This window comes from Eurytemora carolleeae, unplaced genomic scaffold (assembly GCF_000591075.1).
Source record: "Eurytemora carolleeae unplaced genomic scaffold, Eaff_2.0 scaffold179, whole genome shotgun sequence".
In the NCBI taxonomy this organism is placed as follows: Eukaryota; Metazoa; Arthropoda; class Copepoda; order Calanoida; family Temoridae; genus Eurytemora; species Eurytemora carolleeae.
Window position 1 is genome coordinate 9,774 of NW_019396088.1, and position 18,469 is coordinate 28,242.

At 33.0% G+C, this 18,469-nt stretch overlaps 1 protein-coding gene across 1 annotated transcript; it reads left to right on the top strand.

The window, feature by feature from the left end:
- The first annotated feature begins 831 nt into the window (after nt 1–831).
- LOC111718366 (neuronal PAS domain-containing protein 4) lies at nt 832–12,165 on the top strand. Its single transcript, XM_023493933.1, has 14 exons — nt 832–972; nt 1,371–1,481; nt 2,676–2,749; nt 4,927–4,991; nt 5,977–6,066; nt 6,522–6,604; nt 7,005–7,103; nt 7,458–7,593; nt 8,036–8,100; nt 8,300–8,406; nt 8,816–8,885; nt 9,883–9,966; nt 10,646–11,267; nt 11,713–12,165. The coding sequence occupies exons 1-14, from the start codon at nt 920–922 to the stop codon at nt 11,854–11,856; spliced, it is 1,803 nt and encodes a 600-aa protein (XP_023349701.1). The 5' UTR covers nt 832–919; the 3' UTR covers nt 11,857–12,165.
- Nucleotides 12,166–18,469: the final 6,304 nt, after the last annotated feature.

Sequence of the window (18,469 nt, forward strand, 5' to 3'; positions counted from 1 at the left end):
CGACGTCACAAGTGTCAAATATAACAAGGAAAACGAAACTTTCTCTCATCAGTTGACATGTTTTCCAAGATTAAATAAAAAAGTGTAAGAACAGAAACTGTAGAACACATAAAAGTGCACTTATTTAACTGTAAGATAAACTCTTTATTCTAAAATTATCATTATTTATAATACCTTTGTCGGACACAAAAACTAAGTTGACACTTATGACGTCAGAATACAGCTGTACTACGTTTTCATCTATGGTACTAGAATCTATTTGCTGTTTCACTGCACAGCGATATCTTAATTTACTCAACTACATTTTTTTCAAATTCATTTTTTTCCACTGCATTTTTTTCTCCTAAATTTCAACACTTGGTTAACATTCAGTGGGGCAAGTTTCTTTTCATTCATCCATTCATCAGCTTTATCTCTTCTTTTCATTCATCCATTCATCAGCTTTATCTCTTTTCATTCATCCATTCATCAGCTTTATCTCTTAATAAAGTCTGAAATCGTGATCTCTGTCCTGCCCCTGTCTGGGTCACGATTTAAATTCAAGTTTACCATTTTCTAAACTGCTTTTTCCGGCTTTTGCCTCGGCTTAATTAGGCATTAAGCCTAAATATTATGTTTCCGTGGATTTTGGTGTCAAAATATTTAGCGCCTAACTATATTATTTCCGGTCACGGGCAGAACGCTGGCGGGCTATTGGCTGGCTGATCTTAATTCTTATTGGATCTTCGGGATTCCCTCTGGCCTGTGATTGGTTGAATCTGGCGTGGCGGTGGCGCAGACAAATGCCCGGAGTCAATTGATGAGAAGGAAGGCAGTCGACCTTCGGTCGTGATCCAGTTAACATAGTTGCAGTGCTCCTTGCAATATGAACCAAGTGAAATTTTAGAATTTAAAGAGAGAAAATAAATTTTATTCAATCATGATGCATGATCACATGAAAGCACCGTTAAACCACCATTTGCAAAACATTAGGTAAGATATATTACAATATTCACAAAAATTTAACTCTCATTTTTTCATGTTTAATTAATCATACTAAGCAAACAAATATGGGGTTTTTAGTGTCATGTCAATTCTTGCATTTTTTAAAAAACGTTATCATTAAATCACAAACAAATTCAGAAAAGGGTTTTTTTCATCAAACAAACTAAAATCGGGTTTATCTTTTTCATACTTTTGATTTCTCATACATTTTTCTATAAAATATTTTTTTATGAGGGTAAAAAATACGACAGGGGTTGGACAGCTGTCAAAAAACAAAAATCAGTTTTACCTTTTTCAAAATTTTATTACTTTCTTTAGAGTAAAAAAAATCCAAAAACATTTTCTTTATATTCTTGCTTTTTCTTATTTTTTTCTCTAAATTTTAGCTACGAGAGTGGAGCGAAATCAACTAAAGGTGCGAGTAAAATGCGGAGAGATCATATCAATCATGAAATAAATAGACTTAGAGATCTTCTTCCGATACCATCATCTGCTAGGTAGATTCTTATTTTTAACGTTTAGTTCATTTTTTCTAACAATTGTTTATTTTTTCTAACATTTAGTTCATTTTTTCTAACATTGGGTTTATTTTTTCTAACAATTGTTTATTTTTTCTAACATTTATTTAGATCATTTGTTTTAACATTTAGTTCTTTATTTCTAACATTTAGTCCATTTTTTCTAACATATATTTCGTTTTTCTAACATATATTTAGATAATTTTTTTCAACATTTAGTTATTTTTACTAACATTTAGTTAATTTTTTTAACATTTGATTAATTTTTTGTCTTTACCATTATTGATTTTTAAAATTCAATAAAATGTAAATTTTAAACCTAAAACTTAAAAAGAAACCAATAAGTATAGACAAATGAAATCTATATATGTATGTTTATATGAAATGTTAAATAATGTTAACAGATCAATGATGTGTGTCAATTTACTTGAAGTTTAGATATACTTCCTAATTTTAAAAAGTGAATACGTATATAATTTAAAATGTTCCTCCCATATATTGGTGAAGTGGCATGTCTGATTTACACCTGTAGCTTTTAAACCTTTTTCTGTAACTCGAGTAACAATTACAGGAGATATCTTAAAAAGCGTTGAATTCTCACATTATCCTTCATTGACTCTGCTGCAAAAATCCACAAGTCTCTTGAACACAGAAAACCAAATTTTCTAAACTAAAAAATCTAATAATGCATGACCAGACAATGGTTTATAGGGTACCGTTGTGAATGGCTTATTACTCTTTATAAATGGAGTACCACTTCAAACTACGGATTAAGATAAGTTTGAATGGTAAATAGATTTGCGTTAATTTAAACAATAAGTGATATTTGACTTATGCAAAACCTCCTTTTTTAATTTGCGTTTCGCCATCTAGATGATTTTCATATTTTATTTGTGTTTAAAACCCCAAAACATGAACTGATTCAAAGTTTCAAATTGCATACAACATTTAGGGGAATTAATTCTTTGCCACAATTTCTAGTTTTCTAATCCCTATATCTTCACAACCTTAGGTATTTTAAACTATGGATTCTATTTGATCAAATAATCTAAGGTGGAAATATCAAAGGTTTACACAATCAGGTTGCAAAGCTATATGGATTCAAGTTTATGGCAAAGATTCAATTCCGTTAAATTAATGTTTGTATTTCCTAATTTATTTTTTTACTTTTAGACAAAGACTTTCTCAGTTACAGTTGATGGCTCTAATTCTAGTATACGTTAGAAAAACAAACTACTTCGAGAAACGTAAGTCTATTTTTCATATTTAGATTTAAAGGGAGAGTGTGCGAAACATTAGTAGTAATTGGTATGTATCGAATTCAATTCATTATCGGCCTAAACCCCCTTTAATTTTAGGGGAACACTTCCTTTAATCAATTAAAGTTAGAAATTGGGTAAATCAATTTGTTTGAGGCAGAATTTAAAGAAATTTAAGCCGCGGCTTAAATTAGAGAAGCGGCTTAAATTTGGTTGGTTCCACTTAAACTTGTATTCAATATTTCAAGATTTAAGCCGGCGCTCAATCAAAACCGGGTTTTTGATGGATTTGAGACGCGGCTCAAATTCATTAAATTTGGACTCAGTAGTTTTAAAATCAGCTCACTGAGTGAAATGGGTCTGTGTAGTCTGCACAATTGCAGTGCTTCATGTTCAATGGTTTATTTAAAATCATAACAAGAGTCCAAGATCGTCTTCTTTTTCCACATTTATATGGTTTCTACTGTAAATCTGCTTGTAAAAGGTAGATGTGTTAAAAACAGAATTTTGTTTTTATTTCTTCCAGAAAGTGCAGTACATGTTTTTTGTAAATAAAGATAGGCGGGGTTTATGGTGTACTTTCCTTGCAATATTTTACGCCTAGAAAATGCATAAAGTTACGAAGGGGTGGTTGACCAGCCACAACAATACCTCGTCCGAGCCGCATGATACTTCTTTTCTCGTCCGAGCCAAATCCACCTAATTCTCTCACTCTAGCCCCCTCCGAATGCTCGTCCTAATAATATATGTTTTCAGTGAAAAAATTTTGAGATGAATAGGATAAAGAACGATGTGGCTCGGACGAAAAATTGTTGTTGATTGCCTTCCCGCCCTCCTAAGACAGTGAATGAATAGACGAAATAATTAAACCCACTTTTCTACCATTACGCGAACATTATAACTTCCGCCCAAAATTAATTTTTGGTCCAAGAAAGGTTTGAACATCTGAGAGGTTAGAAATCAGGAGTAGACAATTTATTTTTATTATGTCTCTAGTCCGCCCTAGAATAGATTTAAATCGGCGGAAATAGTAAATTGTTTAAGTAGCCTTGTAGAGTAGCAGAGCTTTGGTTTTTATACAATTTTTAACCTTTTTCATGTTAAAAATTGACATTGAGGGTTGAAGACATCAATCGTAGCTAAGTCGTCAAGCCATATCACGGCAAACTAGAGTAAATTGACAGTAAATATCACGGCAAACTAGAGTAAATTGTCAGTAAATATCACGGCAAACTAGAGTAAATTGCCAGTAAATATTACGGCAAACTAAAGTAAAATGCCAGTAAATATCACGGAAAACTAGAGTAAATTGCCAGTAAATATCACGGCAAACTATATAAATTGCCAGTAAATATCACGGAAATCTAAAGTAAATTGCCAGTAAATATCACGGCAAACTAAAGTAACTTGCCAATAAATATCACGGCAAACTAAAGTGTATTTCCCGTAAGATTAAAATCTTATGTTTTCAATCATAACTCCTCTTTTTAAGTAGAACAAAAATGTTTTGAATTTAGACAGTTAGACAGATGCACAGCTGTGGACAATTAGACAGAAATACAGACAGACAGACACATGGAAAACCAAGATAGACAGAGAGACAAATATCTAAATAATTTTAACTCGGTGATGTTTTATTTGTAAGAAACGTACAAGAGGTTTTTATTCCATAGAGACACTTAGATAGACAGCGAGACAGTTAAAAACATACAACTAAACAGATAAACATATAGAAAGATATACAGATAGAAAGACAGTTCAAGACAGACAGCTAGACAACTAGAAAACTAGACAAATAGACTGATAGACAGTGAGACAGTTAAAAAGAGACAGCTAGAAAACTAGAAAGATAGACAGCGAGACAAAAAGACAGATGGTCACCGAGATAGTTAGAGACAGAAAGCTAGACAACTAGACAACTAGACAACTAAACAACTATAAAGCTAGACAACTAGACAGCTAGACAACTCGACAGCTAGACAACTCGACAGCTAGACAACTCGACATCTAGACAACTATACAGCTAGACAACTAGAAATCTATACAACTAGTCAGCTAGACAACTAGACATCTAGACAACTAGATATCTAGACAACTAGTCATCTCGACAACTAGACATCTAGACAAGTATTAAGATAGAAAACTGTTAATATTGTTATGTTTAGTGTACAAGGGACTAGGGCTGGGAGCTAAAGAAAAACAGGAAACAACAAACTTCGGGTTTGCCAAGGTTATAAAATAATTATTACACTAATTACTTAATTCTAACTATAATGACGCAATCTGCAAATATACTAGTGTTTTAGTAGCTTTTAAATATTGCTTTTCAAGCCACCATGTTTTTACACATCATGAAACTATAGATTTTGCAGATTTTGTGATCTACATTAAAGGGACTGTGAAGGAAAAGTGAAAGGGGGTATAGGCTGAAAGCTAATCACTTTTGCTCTCGATCGCGACCCATGAAAGATATATCTGATGTTCCTATCTCGAGAAATTGATTTACAACTTTGTCAAAATTATACGAAAATTAATATATATACAATTTTGTATAAAAGTAGTGGGTTTAAAAAGATCAAATTCAGCAAATAGGAAACCAATCTGAAAACGAAGATACCCCAGAGAAAGCTAATTGTAACTTAGGTTTACTCCAATTCTATTCTTAAATTTGTTATTTCTATTTTTTTAGATTTAATTCATAATATTATTTATTCGTCCGTATTACTTGACCAGAAATTCCACCAATGGCAGTGCAGTAAAGTGGTTACATGATACAGGTGCAGACACGTGACCAGTATACTGCTCTGCCATTGGTGATAATTCTGGTCATGTGATTTAAGTTTAAGATTTTTAAATTTTACATGTATGAACTTTCGTATAATTTAAACACAGTTTTATATCAATTTCTCGAGACAGGAACATCAGATAAAACTTTCATGGGTCGCGATCAAGAGCTAAAGGGATTAGCTTTCAGCCTATACCCCCTTTCATTTTTCCTTTACAGTCCCTTTAACATTTACATTACATTTTCTAATCCCTCTGTTATTGTAACCTTTGATATTTTAAACTATGATGTCTGCTAGATTAAATAATAATCATTATCAAAGGTTTACATTTTATCAGGCTGTATTGGTATATAGGGATTTAAAAACTTTTTTTCGTGGATTTTTTGTGATTTGTGACACAATGTTTGATTAAATGTTTTCAATCTTTAGGCTTTGAACGGGTTCCTCATGATGATTACACAGACCGGTCGTCTTCTTTACATTTCAGAAAATGCCGCGGAATATCTCGGGCATTCAATGGTAATTATAAATGTCGTCTTTTTATCTTAACAGCTCTAAGATATAGAACTTTTAATAACTAGTAAATGACAATATAATGATTCTTATGATTTAATGATTTTAAAATAACAACAACATCTCCATAGTCAATTAAAAGTGAAAAAAAGTATTTTCCCAGCCATTGCCTCCTCATCACAAGCGTATCCCGATATATTTTTATAAATAAATTTCTGACTTCTTCTTTAAACTTAATAGACTGCACCCTTACAAGATTCGTAATTCCCAAATCATTTTTTGTCCCGCGATGATGAAATGGATTTTTAAAACTTGTAAATATAAATCAATATTGTGATCTGCTGTGTCATAGTTTCTTATTCAAACAAACTAAAATCGGGTTTATCTTTTTCATAACATTTTGTCAATCAAATCCTTTTTTTTATTTGATGAACTGATTCATACAACAAACAATATTTTAGGAAGATCTTCTAATTCATGGAGATAGTATTTATGATATAGTTGACAAGCAAGATCATCCTACTATTCATTCACAGCTAGCCAGGTATTCATTTATTCATTCATTCACAGCTAGCCAGGTATTCATTTATTCATTTATTCATCCTCAGTTAGCTAGGTATTAATCCTCAGATAGCTAGGTAATTTCCTAATGTACGATTTTTGGAACGCTCGGCCCAGAAAGTGTCTTAACCTAACCTAACCCTAAATATATTCTAATTTTGTTGAAAATTGTAGAAAAAGTGGTCATGTATAAAATTGACAGGAGAGGGAGGGGGGGGGGGTCTAAAAATCGTATACTAGGACAGACCCGTTAGCTAGGTATTTATTCACATATATTCATTCACGTGCTCAGAGTACAGCTTAAGTTAGAAAAATAATTTTACGTAATATCAATAGTTTAATCAATTACATAAATTATTAAAAAATAACATTTTATTTATTAGGGATGAGGATGAGGTGGATCTAGATTCAAGAACTAAACCAAAAAGTCAACTCTTTCTTTGCAGAATAAACGTATCAAGAAATGCGCGAAGACAAATGAGGTAAATCCTCAGAAATGAAAAAATAATCTTCCAAGAAGGGACTGATTCATTTAGTGTACCGTCCCGTTTGGCTTATTTAGTCTTTTAGTGTACTGTAGTGCTTGCTCGAGCTGAGTTGAAAAATTTAGAATGGGATAACCTTAATCCCGATCGGTTAATTAATCTGGAGATTAATAACGAAAGGAGCACAAGCACTATTTAGTCTAGAGATTAATAAAAAGATTTGATCAAGCATTAATCCTGATATTCACCATTCAAAAGTTCCCAGCTCTGCTTAAATTTACATTGCAATGACGAAATATTAATCCTACATCATAATTCTCATTTTGAAAATAAAATTTTTTAAAAATTTAGATTTGGTGATCAGAAAGTGATTCTGGTAAAGGGTCATTTCCACGGAGACCTGCCGCTGTGTAGCCGGGATGAACCGGTTTTTGTTGCTTGGTGTACACCGCTAGCCATGCCGGAGAATAGAGAAATAGTTGTTCAGGGATTCATTCATTGGACTTTTTCAGTTCAAAAACCTTTAAATCATTTTACGGAATTAATTCTTTTTGCATTTACTTGGAGATCAAAACAGTGTTTCAAGCTATTGTATTAACAGGTTTATTGATTATTTAGATAAAGGAATTAAGTTTTTGTCGCAAACTCAAATTTTCAAAAATTGCAACCTGATGATGTAAACCTTTGATATTTCAAACTCAGGGTTATTGATTTTTATGCAGAATTCGTGGTTTTAAATACAAAAGGTGTTCGGCATTGGGTTGCAAAGATATATAGATTTAAAATTGGAATTTTGTTAAAAACACAATTTTTTTTCTCACTTTTTGTTAAAGGTCATACAAAGCACACGAAAGTATTGGCTTAAAAGAATACTACGCAAGATCATATTCTTTGTTATAAAAAGCTAAATGAATGAATGATTTATGTAGGGCGCTACGAATGTATTTACAACAGTTCATAGTTTAGATATGAAAATGGTGGATATGGATGACAAGTAAGTAATTTAACGTGCTTCAAGAGTTACATGATTTTTACACCTTTGACACCCTCTCAACCTTAATATTTGATGATATATTTGATGATATATTTGATGATATATTTGATGATTGAGGAAATCAATTAGAAATTGATCAGAAAAATTTCCACATTTTTTAAAAAAAATATTTCTAATTTTTTATTTTCTAAATTTTTAGTGGAGAGATCCACCTGGGGTACTACAGGAAGGATTTACTGGGAGTATCTTTTTATCATCTTCTACATCCAGATTGTATGCGAGAAATGCAAACCAAGCACAGACTAGGTATGTTTATCTGCCTGACTGATTTTTAGCCAATAAACGTGATACGGCTGAACCGATCAGACCCAAATTTTGCCAAGTAAAATTATAGAATAATAAATTTTTGGAAATTTATTAATGTAAACAGTTTAAATGCGCCAGTTTTATGATCTATGAAGAAAAATGACGGTTTGGAAAGCAACATTTAAAGTTAAGTTTAAAAATGGGAGTGAGGCACTTGAAATGCCTAGAACACATATAGGACTGAATTTCTAAAATAAGGGATGAAATTAATTGTAATTGATATTACAAAATAAGCTAAGCAATGAAAACCCTTTTTTTACTTGTGGTATATTTACTAAATCATTTTTGATAATTATCCTATTATTTCAAAGTTTCTTAAACTTTTGTTGACACATTTGTTTAATCTCAGTAACTGGAGCGGAGTCTGATAAATCATCAATTCTTCTACTCAGACTTCTCAAAGAAGATGGAACCTTTGTGTAAGTATTTAAAGGGAGTGTTCGCGAAAAATGAAAGGGGGTATAGGCTTAATGCGATAAAAAAGCGCGTTTTATCGCTACTAATCTTACTTATATCTGTTGAGCCTAAAAGGAGAAATTGTTAAAGACGTCTCATACCGAATAACTAATCGTTCATACAAATTGAGAAAACTGCAACATACGACTTAGACCGTAAAAAAAACATTTAATTTCAAACAAATCATTCAGATAGTTCAACCTATAGTCATCGATTATCTTTCGCCACATTTTAAAGGGACTGTAAGCGTAATTTCACACGATCTTCCATTCAAAGATGGCAATGTCTGATTGACGACAGTACTCTTGAGACCTTTTATCAATCAATAATGTGGAAGATATTGTCGTTTTCTCCAGGATTAGAGAAGTGTTTAATTCTGAGAATTCCTGTTTATTTTGCGCGTGATAAATGCGCATGTACTTTTGTATCCAGAGAAACCACAAATGAAATAAATCAGTTTTCAAAGTTGATTTCTTTTCCACATTTGATCCGACAACGCTTTTAAGGGTACCGTTGTGAATCGGACATTGTCATCTTTGCATAGAGGGTCACCAACTTCGCTTACAAAACTATAATAACGTCATTAGTCAGAAACAGTACTTGAATTTATTTCATGGCTATTAAATTTATAAACCAGTGATAACCAATATAAAGTGGAATAATTGTCATATTTAAATTGATTTAACTGAGATTGGTGTAGTTTGTAACAGATATATTTTCAAAATATCAAGGGTCGCTGAATTACCTACCACCGGTTCAAATCCTCAATTACTGATTCAAATCTTCATAAATCTTTTACTTTGAATCAGTGATTCAGTATTTGAACCGGGTTCAGCGACCATTCTCCAATTCAATAAATTTGGTCCCTTGATACTATTTCGATCAAAAACTTGACATCACAAATCACAACATTCTAACATTCTAACATTCTTTGATCATAATCTATGCAATTTTTTTCAGATGGGTTCACACTGTGATGCAGGTCAAAGATAACTCGGAGGAGACCCAAACTCCAGTTATCATTTGTACAAACCAGATTCTTAGGTAATTCAGTTTAGAGGGATATAATTAATACCTCTTTAAATTTTACTCAATCTTTTGACAAACCATTTTTGCGAAATTTGAACACAATTTCTTAAACAGTTATTAAGACATTCTGTTAAAACGTGTATTTGTCACGGGCAGCTGTTGTACATTTAAATTTCCGAGCCAGGTCAACCTTTCCGATCCTAGTTTGTACTGTACCAAGCTCTATGGACAGGACTAGCCGGTGCAACAAAGTTGATGCGGTCAGGCTTTATGTTTTGTATAGGTTGAATTTACTTTTTCTAAAGGGGCAGATGCGCGTGTTGTATAAGAGTTATAAAATATTTCTCAACTTAAAGGAATAGTCAACGTAAATTCAACTTAAAGGAACAGTCAACGTGAATTTAACTTAAAGGAATAGTCAACGTTAATTCAACTTTAAGGAATATTAAACGTTATTTCAATTTAAAGGAATAGTGAACGTTAATTCAACTAAAAGAAATATCCAACGTAAACACATTTTACAGGGATTGTCTTCGTAAAATCAACTTAGTTTGTTAGAGTTAGTTTAAAGGAATTTTTAAATTAAAAACTGGTCGGATAAACAGTATTTTTTTTGTTTTATTACTAACTATTTATTGTAATTTAGTTTTTTTTTTGATATTTTTTTTTAGAATTAATTTTGGATATTTCATAGTTCTGCTGAGGCTGACGTAATGAAAGCTAACTCCTGGCTATATCATTACTACATGGTACAGAGCAGACTCCAGTATGGATTAGCATACGGAGCTAATCCTGGACTAGCAGCGTACTATCCTCAGATGTTAGCCTCCTCCCCCCAACCCCAACCTTTTTACGAGGCTAATCCTCACACCCTGAGCTCGGCATACCTCGGACACACCAATACAGGGTTCAGCTCCGGGTCTAGTTTGTATCCTAGTTATCTTTATAATCATCCTACTCCAACCTACCATCTTCCTTCAGATCATTCTCTACACAACCTCACAACCACCAAAGATATGTTCCACGGACCTCTAGACTTCTCTAAAGACTTCTCTCGTGCTGGAGACTATACCCGGAGTCATGAATATAGTTCTCAGCAGTCCAGTCCTAGTTTAGGATCGGATACATCTGGGAGTCCTGTCTACCAACCTCCACACGACTCTCTGTATGGGAGTGAGGTTGCACTCCTATCCCAGGCTAGGTACTCCCACTCCGATCATCATTATAAACCTGTTGAACCAAGAACTGATTTACTCCGTGATACCAGGGATACCAGTAGGAGAGAGAATTCAATGCTGCTCTGGGGGGAAACAGAGGTACGGGTTTTAACATAATTTTTGAGTAGGATTTGATTTTTCTATAACAAAAATAATTCTGAAATTTACTTGACTACAATTTACTATTCGACAGTTGATTTTCATATGATAATATAAAAGTGTTTCTTTGCACTTTCTATGAAAATGTTAGATTTAGAAATATATTTTCCTTCTATTTTTGACAAAATTGGAAATTTAGGAGTATGTCTAAAAAAGTATAACTCCATTTTTCATACAAGGCAACTGAACATTTGCATCAAGTTATAATTTTCTGACCCTTTGCAACCTGACTAAAAACTAAAAAAAAATCATTTTCACTGCTATCTGCAAAGAATGAAACCTTTGTGGGTAACCCTGTAAAAAAGTTAGGAAGTTATCTCATTCAACCTGTAAGGGATGGTTAACCTTACGCCTAACGTCCCTTTATAATTTGCCTATATTCCAGGTGTCTGGATATGAGAGGTTTAAGAGCCTAGGATGTGAAGGAGAACCCGGAGTTAAGAAAGAAGCTGAACCCGTCCTGCCCAGTGATACTAACAACAATGAATACTCAGCATTTCATAATATTACAAACCATATCCTCAGATAGATAGCTAATTTGAGATCTAAATTAGTGTCAAGACTTAGATGCCGGTTATAGACTGCAAAAAACAACAAGTGATGTTACAAGTTTCAAAAATAGCATTTATTAAAAGAAATTATCAGGAAAACTAATGTTTTATCAATCTGGAAATTTGAAATGATTATTCGCTGTGGGAATCTATGTAAAATTCTCTTGGAAACACCTATAAGCAGCACAATCTAAACCAAAGGGGTCATTATATAATTCACGGGCAGCCGTAGTATATTTGAATTTCCGAGCCGGGTCAACCTTTCCGGTCCCAGTTTGTACTATATCGCCCGGACATTGGGTTAATAAAGCAGACACTCAATTATAGGACTAGCCGGTGCAACAATGTTGACGCGGTCAGACTTTAGGTTGAATTTACTTTTACTAAATGGTCTGAGTTGCATGAATTACATCAAATATTTTCCATAAACTCTTTGAGCTCTGGATTTTTAAACTATTTAGTTTTCTTTTTTAATAGAAAGATTTAGTCATTGAATTTTGTAAATAAAACCATAAATTTTAAATATTCTGTAAATATTGTTAAAAAGGTAAATAATATAAGACTACATGAATTTACTTGTAGTCTTTTAACCATGTTCTTTACTGTGATTAGAGTTTCAGCTTGGTCCAAAGTTGTAGATATATGTAGGATATAAAAATAGTTAATTTAAACCAATATGTTTGTTATTTTTCAAATTTTCTGAAATCAAGTTATTCTATGAATTATATTGTTTTATATACTGATACAGTGAGAACAAGAAAACAACAAAAAGAAACTTTATTGTATGCATCTTTCTTGATTATCTCCAAACATGGTTCAGGAGGGGGGGGGGGGGGGGGGGGACTGGAGGTTTATTTCATGCAGAAAGTTTTTTAAAAACTGAAAAGGAAAGTTTTCTTAAAATTTTTGAAAATAGAATTCTACAAATAATTGATATTTGAATAGAAACAAATTTCTTTTTGTTCTATGAAAGAAATTCAGGGTCATGAGGGGTAAGCGGGGGGGGGGGGCAACAACCCCTTTTCGTTAGGGGTCAGAGTTGGGGGGAGGGGGTCAGGATGGGGGTGATGCCCCCTTGAGTTTTATTGCAGTTAATAACAGGTATTTTAGTTGAGGGCACATATCCTCCCATTAGCACCCACCACCTCCAGGCCCGTTAAAATTACACACAAAACAAAATGTTTGAAAATTGAAGAAAAAATATATTAGTTTAGGTATTTAGGGCGCTTCACGCTCTTTTTATAAGTCACCTTTTTTCCTTCAAACATTGAAATACTAGACATTTTGCGGATTTTCTGGTTGAACTTTAATTCGTGGATTTCCAAATTTTCTAAAATTGGCACTTTTTCTAGGCAATATTTTTCTAGGCAATATTTTTCTAGGCAATATTTTTCAATTTTAAATGGCCATAGTTCTTCCCGAGGTCATGTAAGTTGTCACAAAATTGAAGAAAAATATATTAGATTAGGTTGTTAAGGCTCTTCACGTCATTTTTGAAGTCGAATTTTTTTCTTCGAACATTTGTAACACTTGAAATTTCGTGGATTTTCTGTATTATTATGGGTTTCCAAAATCTTCAAAAATTTTTACTTTTTCTGAGCCAGATTTTTTACATATTACAAAAATTATAAATATAAATATTACATATAATTTGTTTCATTGATTATTGCCGTAAAAGCATAAGTTTTATACAGGGCACTTTTTTATCTTTCTCCTCATAGTGGGGTTAAGTTATAAGTGTGTTATTTAAATATAAAAAACACTAGGCTTTTAGGGCGCGAATCTTCTATTTTAACCTTTAATTGTGGCATTTATAGGAGCATCTTGCTTTTTTTGTAAAATAAAAACAATAACAAAAAAAATTTCGCGAATTAAAAAATATTTTTTTGTGCATTTCCAAATAACGAAAATCAAAAATTTTCAACACAAATGTTTGTAATTTTGAGCATTCATAAACCTTCCCTGCAGGGGTCATGTGAGGTCCCACGCATAATTTGGTTCCGATTGGTTTAGCTATATTGATGTTTATTGGACACAGACAAACGAAACATCAAAACAGACTAACCATATATATATTGTATTTAATATTTCATTGACTATTAATTTTTAACTACCTTAGATTTATCAATTTTTATTTTTTCGTACTTTTGGCATGGTAACAATGTGTTTTTAAGTGTTTTTAATTCATACAAAAATAATGCGTAGGTATATTTAATAAAGAAAACTATGAAAACATTTTTACACATTTTTTATTTTCACCTCTTCCTTATTGGGGGTGTAGAGGGGAAATGCACCTTCTTGAACCCAACACCGCAATTGTTTACTCCTCGAATAGAGAGAAGAAAGTGAAACAGTAGTTAAATACATGAAGTTCATAGTGTGAAATTCTGAAAAATTCCGTCTTTTGACTTGTTGCATAAAATTACGCCTATCTACACAGAGTACAGACATTTTAAGTAGACCCCTCTATCACTATGAATCATTGTATAGAAAATAATTTTTGCAAACTCCTAAAATTAGCAAGCGCTAGAAATCTAATAAAAGCTGGCAAGAAAACATGAAGTGTATAATCAGAAAAATACAATATTTCTAATACTATTTTTATAATGAGAATTTTTTTTTTCAATTAATTGATATCCTTAATATTTATTGCAAATTATTGCTAATATTTAAAAATTTTTGTTTGCGATATGTGGAAAATAGAAATTCGTAGAAGGACAAAAAATACATCATTGAAATTTAATTAACAAAAATTTAGTAAATTTAGTTTGTGAGATAATGAAGAATTAAGAATAAAAAAGATAGAAATGGATTGGAATGAAAATATACTCGTTTGAAAAATTACAAAAACTGTTAATTTCTGGGCCGGTATTCGTTAAATGTAATTTTTTTTTAACGTAATATATTGACCATCCCAAACTTACCAGGGTCAGATGCATTCTATTTTAATTCAATCACGCATTACTCTACAGGGTGTCCCAATAAGCATTGGAATTCAGTGACGAATTCGAAATCGTCTTTTTAAATAATTCTTTGATTGATTATTGATACCTACTGAGAAAGCTGTAATCCGTAAGAGTTCGTCTGCTACGTTCACATTTTGTTTATTTATGTTTTGACTGCAAACGGTTGTACTTAGTAAAACAAGAAAATTGCAGTATACAAACAGAGTAAACTTGTCCGTCTTCACGGTTTGTCTTGTGGAGACATTATAGACACATCTTTACACATCGTTTACCCTTCTCATAAAATAAACTCTAGCAGACATAATAATAATATGGCTTCTGAAATTAGGTATTACAATGCTAATTCATAACAAAGACGATATCCAATTTGTCACTGAATTCCCATGTATTTTGGGACACCCTGTATCATGATTCAACAATCTTTATACTTTTTCTATTTTTTTTGTTTAAACACATTTGCCGACAAATCAGTGTAAAATGTTCGTAAGTCGACCATCTCCGGAGTCCGGGATAATACCAGAACCGTTAAATCCGTCTGAGACAAATGTTCACAGATATCTTTGAGAGCGGGGATTGACTCAGACAAGGTTATAATGAAAGGAAAGTGATTTCAGGGGTGTACGCATCTTGTGTACTGCAGTGTACTGTCTCTGGGCGGTAATGTAAACACAAGACGGATGTCACAGCCTGACATGAGATCCATCTTTCACATAAAAAATCAATGAAATATTCTGGTCATAGGAAGCTTTTATGTGAATTATCAAAATTTTCAAAATTCAATGCTTTTATCTTCCTCGGATACTAAACAAACACTGATGCATCTATTCTTGTTTACAAATACCGCCCGGAGAGAACTGGTTTCAATATGTACGCAGAGTATACGCAACTGCAATTAACTTTCCTTGCATTATAACCTTGGGCTCAGATGTGCAAGACATTAGGGGTTCTATGCAATATTTTCAAATATGTGAACGGTCCCTTTAAATGATGAGAAGGATGAAAGAATATTGGAATTATAGTCCTCAGAGACATGTTTGAGAAGTATGATAAGTGAACGGTCCCTTTAAAGGTGAGAAGGATGAAATAATATTGGAATTATAGTCCTCAGAGACATGTTTGAGAAGTAGGATAAGTGAACGGTCCCTTTAAAGATGAGAAGGATGAAAGCATATTGGAATTATAGTCCTCAGAGACATGTTTGAGAAGTAAGATAAGTGAACGGCCCCTTTAGTGCTAGCTAGTAAAGGTGAGAAAGATGAAAGAATGCTGGAATTCTTGATCTGAATGTTTAAGATTGCACTCAAGCAGTTAAACAATAGGATAATGGGGCATCTTTTAGGTAGAGCCTAGCCTAGTGTGGCAGAGAGGGGTGTAGTAGGATAAACCGAGGGGGGGGGGGGTTGTTTATGTCTAAAAATTATGTTGAATTTCTTCAAAAACTGCATTTAATTAATCCCCCCCCCCCCAAAAAAAAAGTATTTATTTCTGACCCCTCCCCAAGTTTCCGATATTCGTCGCCCTTTCAGAAGCATCAAATAAAAACTACCTTTTGTAGTATAGCGAAGCGAAAAGAAGTATTCGGTACTGCTGAGTTTAGGCAGTAAAAATACATTTAGTATTCTGCCTTTATTTGTTCTATAACATAAGGAGGGATCGGAAAGAAGAAAAGACGAAGGGGGAAGAGAAAGGGAGATGGGGAAAGAAGAAAGAGGGATGGGAAAAGAAGAGAATAAAAAGGGGGGAAGAAGAAAGGGAGTTGGCCCGGTTGGGTTGAAAAATCGGAAATGGTTTATAGCACCTATCCAACCCTAAGTCATATAGTCAAATACTACTATACAATTATTAAAACGAATTTTAAAAAAGTTAACATTCAGCATACATTTTAGATAAAGAAAAAAGTGTATGAATATCTCAAGAAACTTGAATGAAGTAGCAGACTTTTAAAATGCTCAAAATTTTTAATGAAATGAAAAATAAAACTGTTTTATTGTAAATTGTATATTTAAACATTTAAAGATCATATATAAATTGTCTTGCAATGCTTCTCAAGGCATTTTTCGTGAACACATATATTCACCAGGAGCACTTTTAAAAACGATCGTTGTTGAAAAGTTTCTTGTTACGTCAATGAAAGTAGGTCGTTTTTTATTTTTAGTGATCGTTAATGATCATTAACAATCGGTAAAAACCTTTTAAAGACAAAATACATTTCTTGGTCGGAAAATCCTTAGATCAGAAATTTCTAAGGTCAGAAAACATTCAGGTTATTTCTCTCAAGACAAAAAAAAACATTCAAGACAACATTCAAAAACTTATCTTCCAATGATTGTTTAAAAAAACAATCATTGAAAATTGATTGTTTACGTTTTTTGAAAGTTCAAAACGATCGTTTACGTTTTTAAAAGTTCAAAACAAATGTTTACGTTTTTTTTAAGTTCAAAATGAATGATTTTAAGAAAAAACAAAATGAAAAACGATCGGTTTTTTAATCGTTTTTTTAAAACTCAACTTCTTCACTGTCTTAGACTGTTCTTAGGTTTGAAAGGAACATAAGAAAACACATTTATTTATTAAACAGAAATGCAACATTTAGATTATAATATTATTCTAAGTAATCCCATGATATTAATCATAGATGCTATATATTAAGGTTTTAGTCTGAAAACAAGCCAAAGTACACAAAGTTGAAAGCATTTATCAAAATGCCTGCAATATCCAAGACACAGAATCCGAGGAGTATTCCAACCCAGCCGCCAAACTCTGCAGTAAACTCCCAGATTGTGTAGATGTATTCACTCTCAAGTACCTCAACATCATCCTCCAGTCTTATAATCAAATGCCTCACTTTAGAGAGATCCTGGAAATAATTGCCATCATCATCATCATACCCTATTTACAACCTTCAACTGATCAATGTTGGGGAACTTATTCTCATTAATCTACAAACACATGTTGAAGTGTTGAACACTTTGTTTGTAAGCTGTTTTCAGTTTTTAAATATTAATATTCATTTTTTGAGAAGATCAACATCGGCAGCTATGTACATAATATTTTTCATTATGAGAAAATAAGCATTTAAAAGTAAAGACATTTTGCTGGAATAAATATGGGTGCGGATAGGAAGCAATATGGGTAAGCACAGTTTGTGAGTCAATCGTGGGATGGAGGCTTTATAGGTGCAACTTGCCTTCTCCCCCTCAAAGAATCAAATAGAAGAAGCTGTTAATAACATTCAAAACAGCAAAACATTTGCTTGGGTAGAATTTAAAACATGAACTTACCACTTTGTCAACATGAAATGGTTTTGCTTGAAATATGCTTGTTCTACAAGGAAATAAACAAGTGTCATGTCCTGGTGTAAAACCTCTAGATAAGTTAATAAACCTCAATTTGGCATCTCCAGATGGAAGAGGAGGTGGGGGAGGTGCTACCCCAGATGGAGGGGGAGGTACTGCTCCAGATGGAAGAGGAGATGGGGGAGGTACTGCTCCAGATGAAGGAGGAGGTGGGGGAGGTACTGCTCCAGATGGAGGAGGAGGTGGGGGAGGTACTGCTCCAGTTGGGAAAGGTACTTCTCCTGATTGAGGTGGAGGTGAGGAAGGAACTACTCGAAATGTAGGGGGAG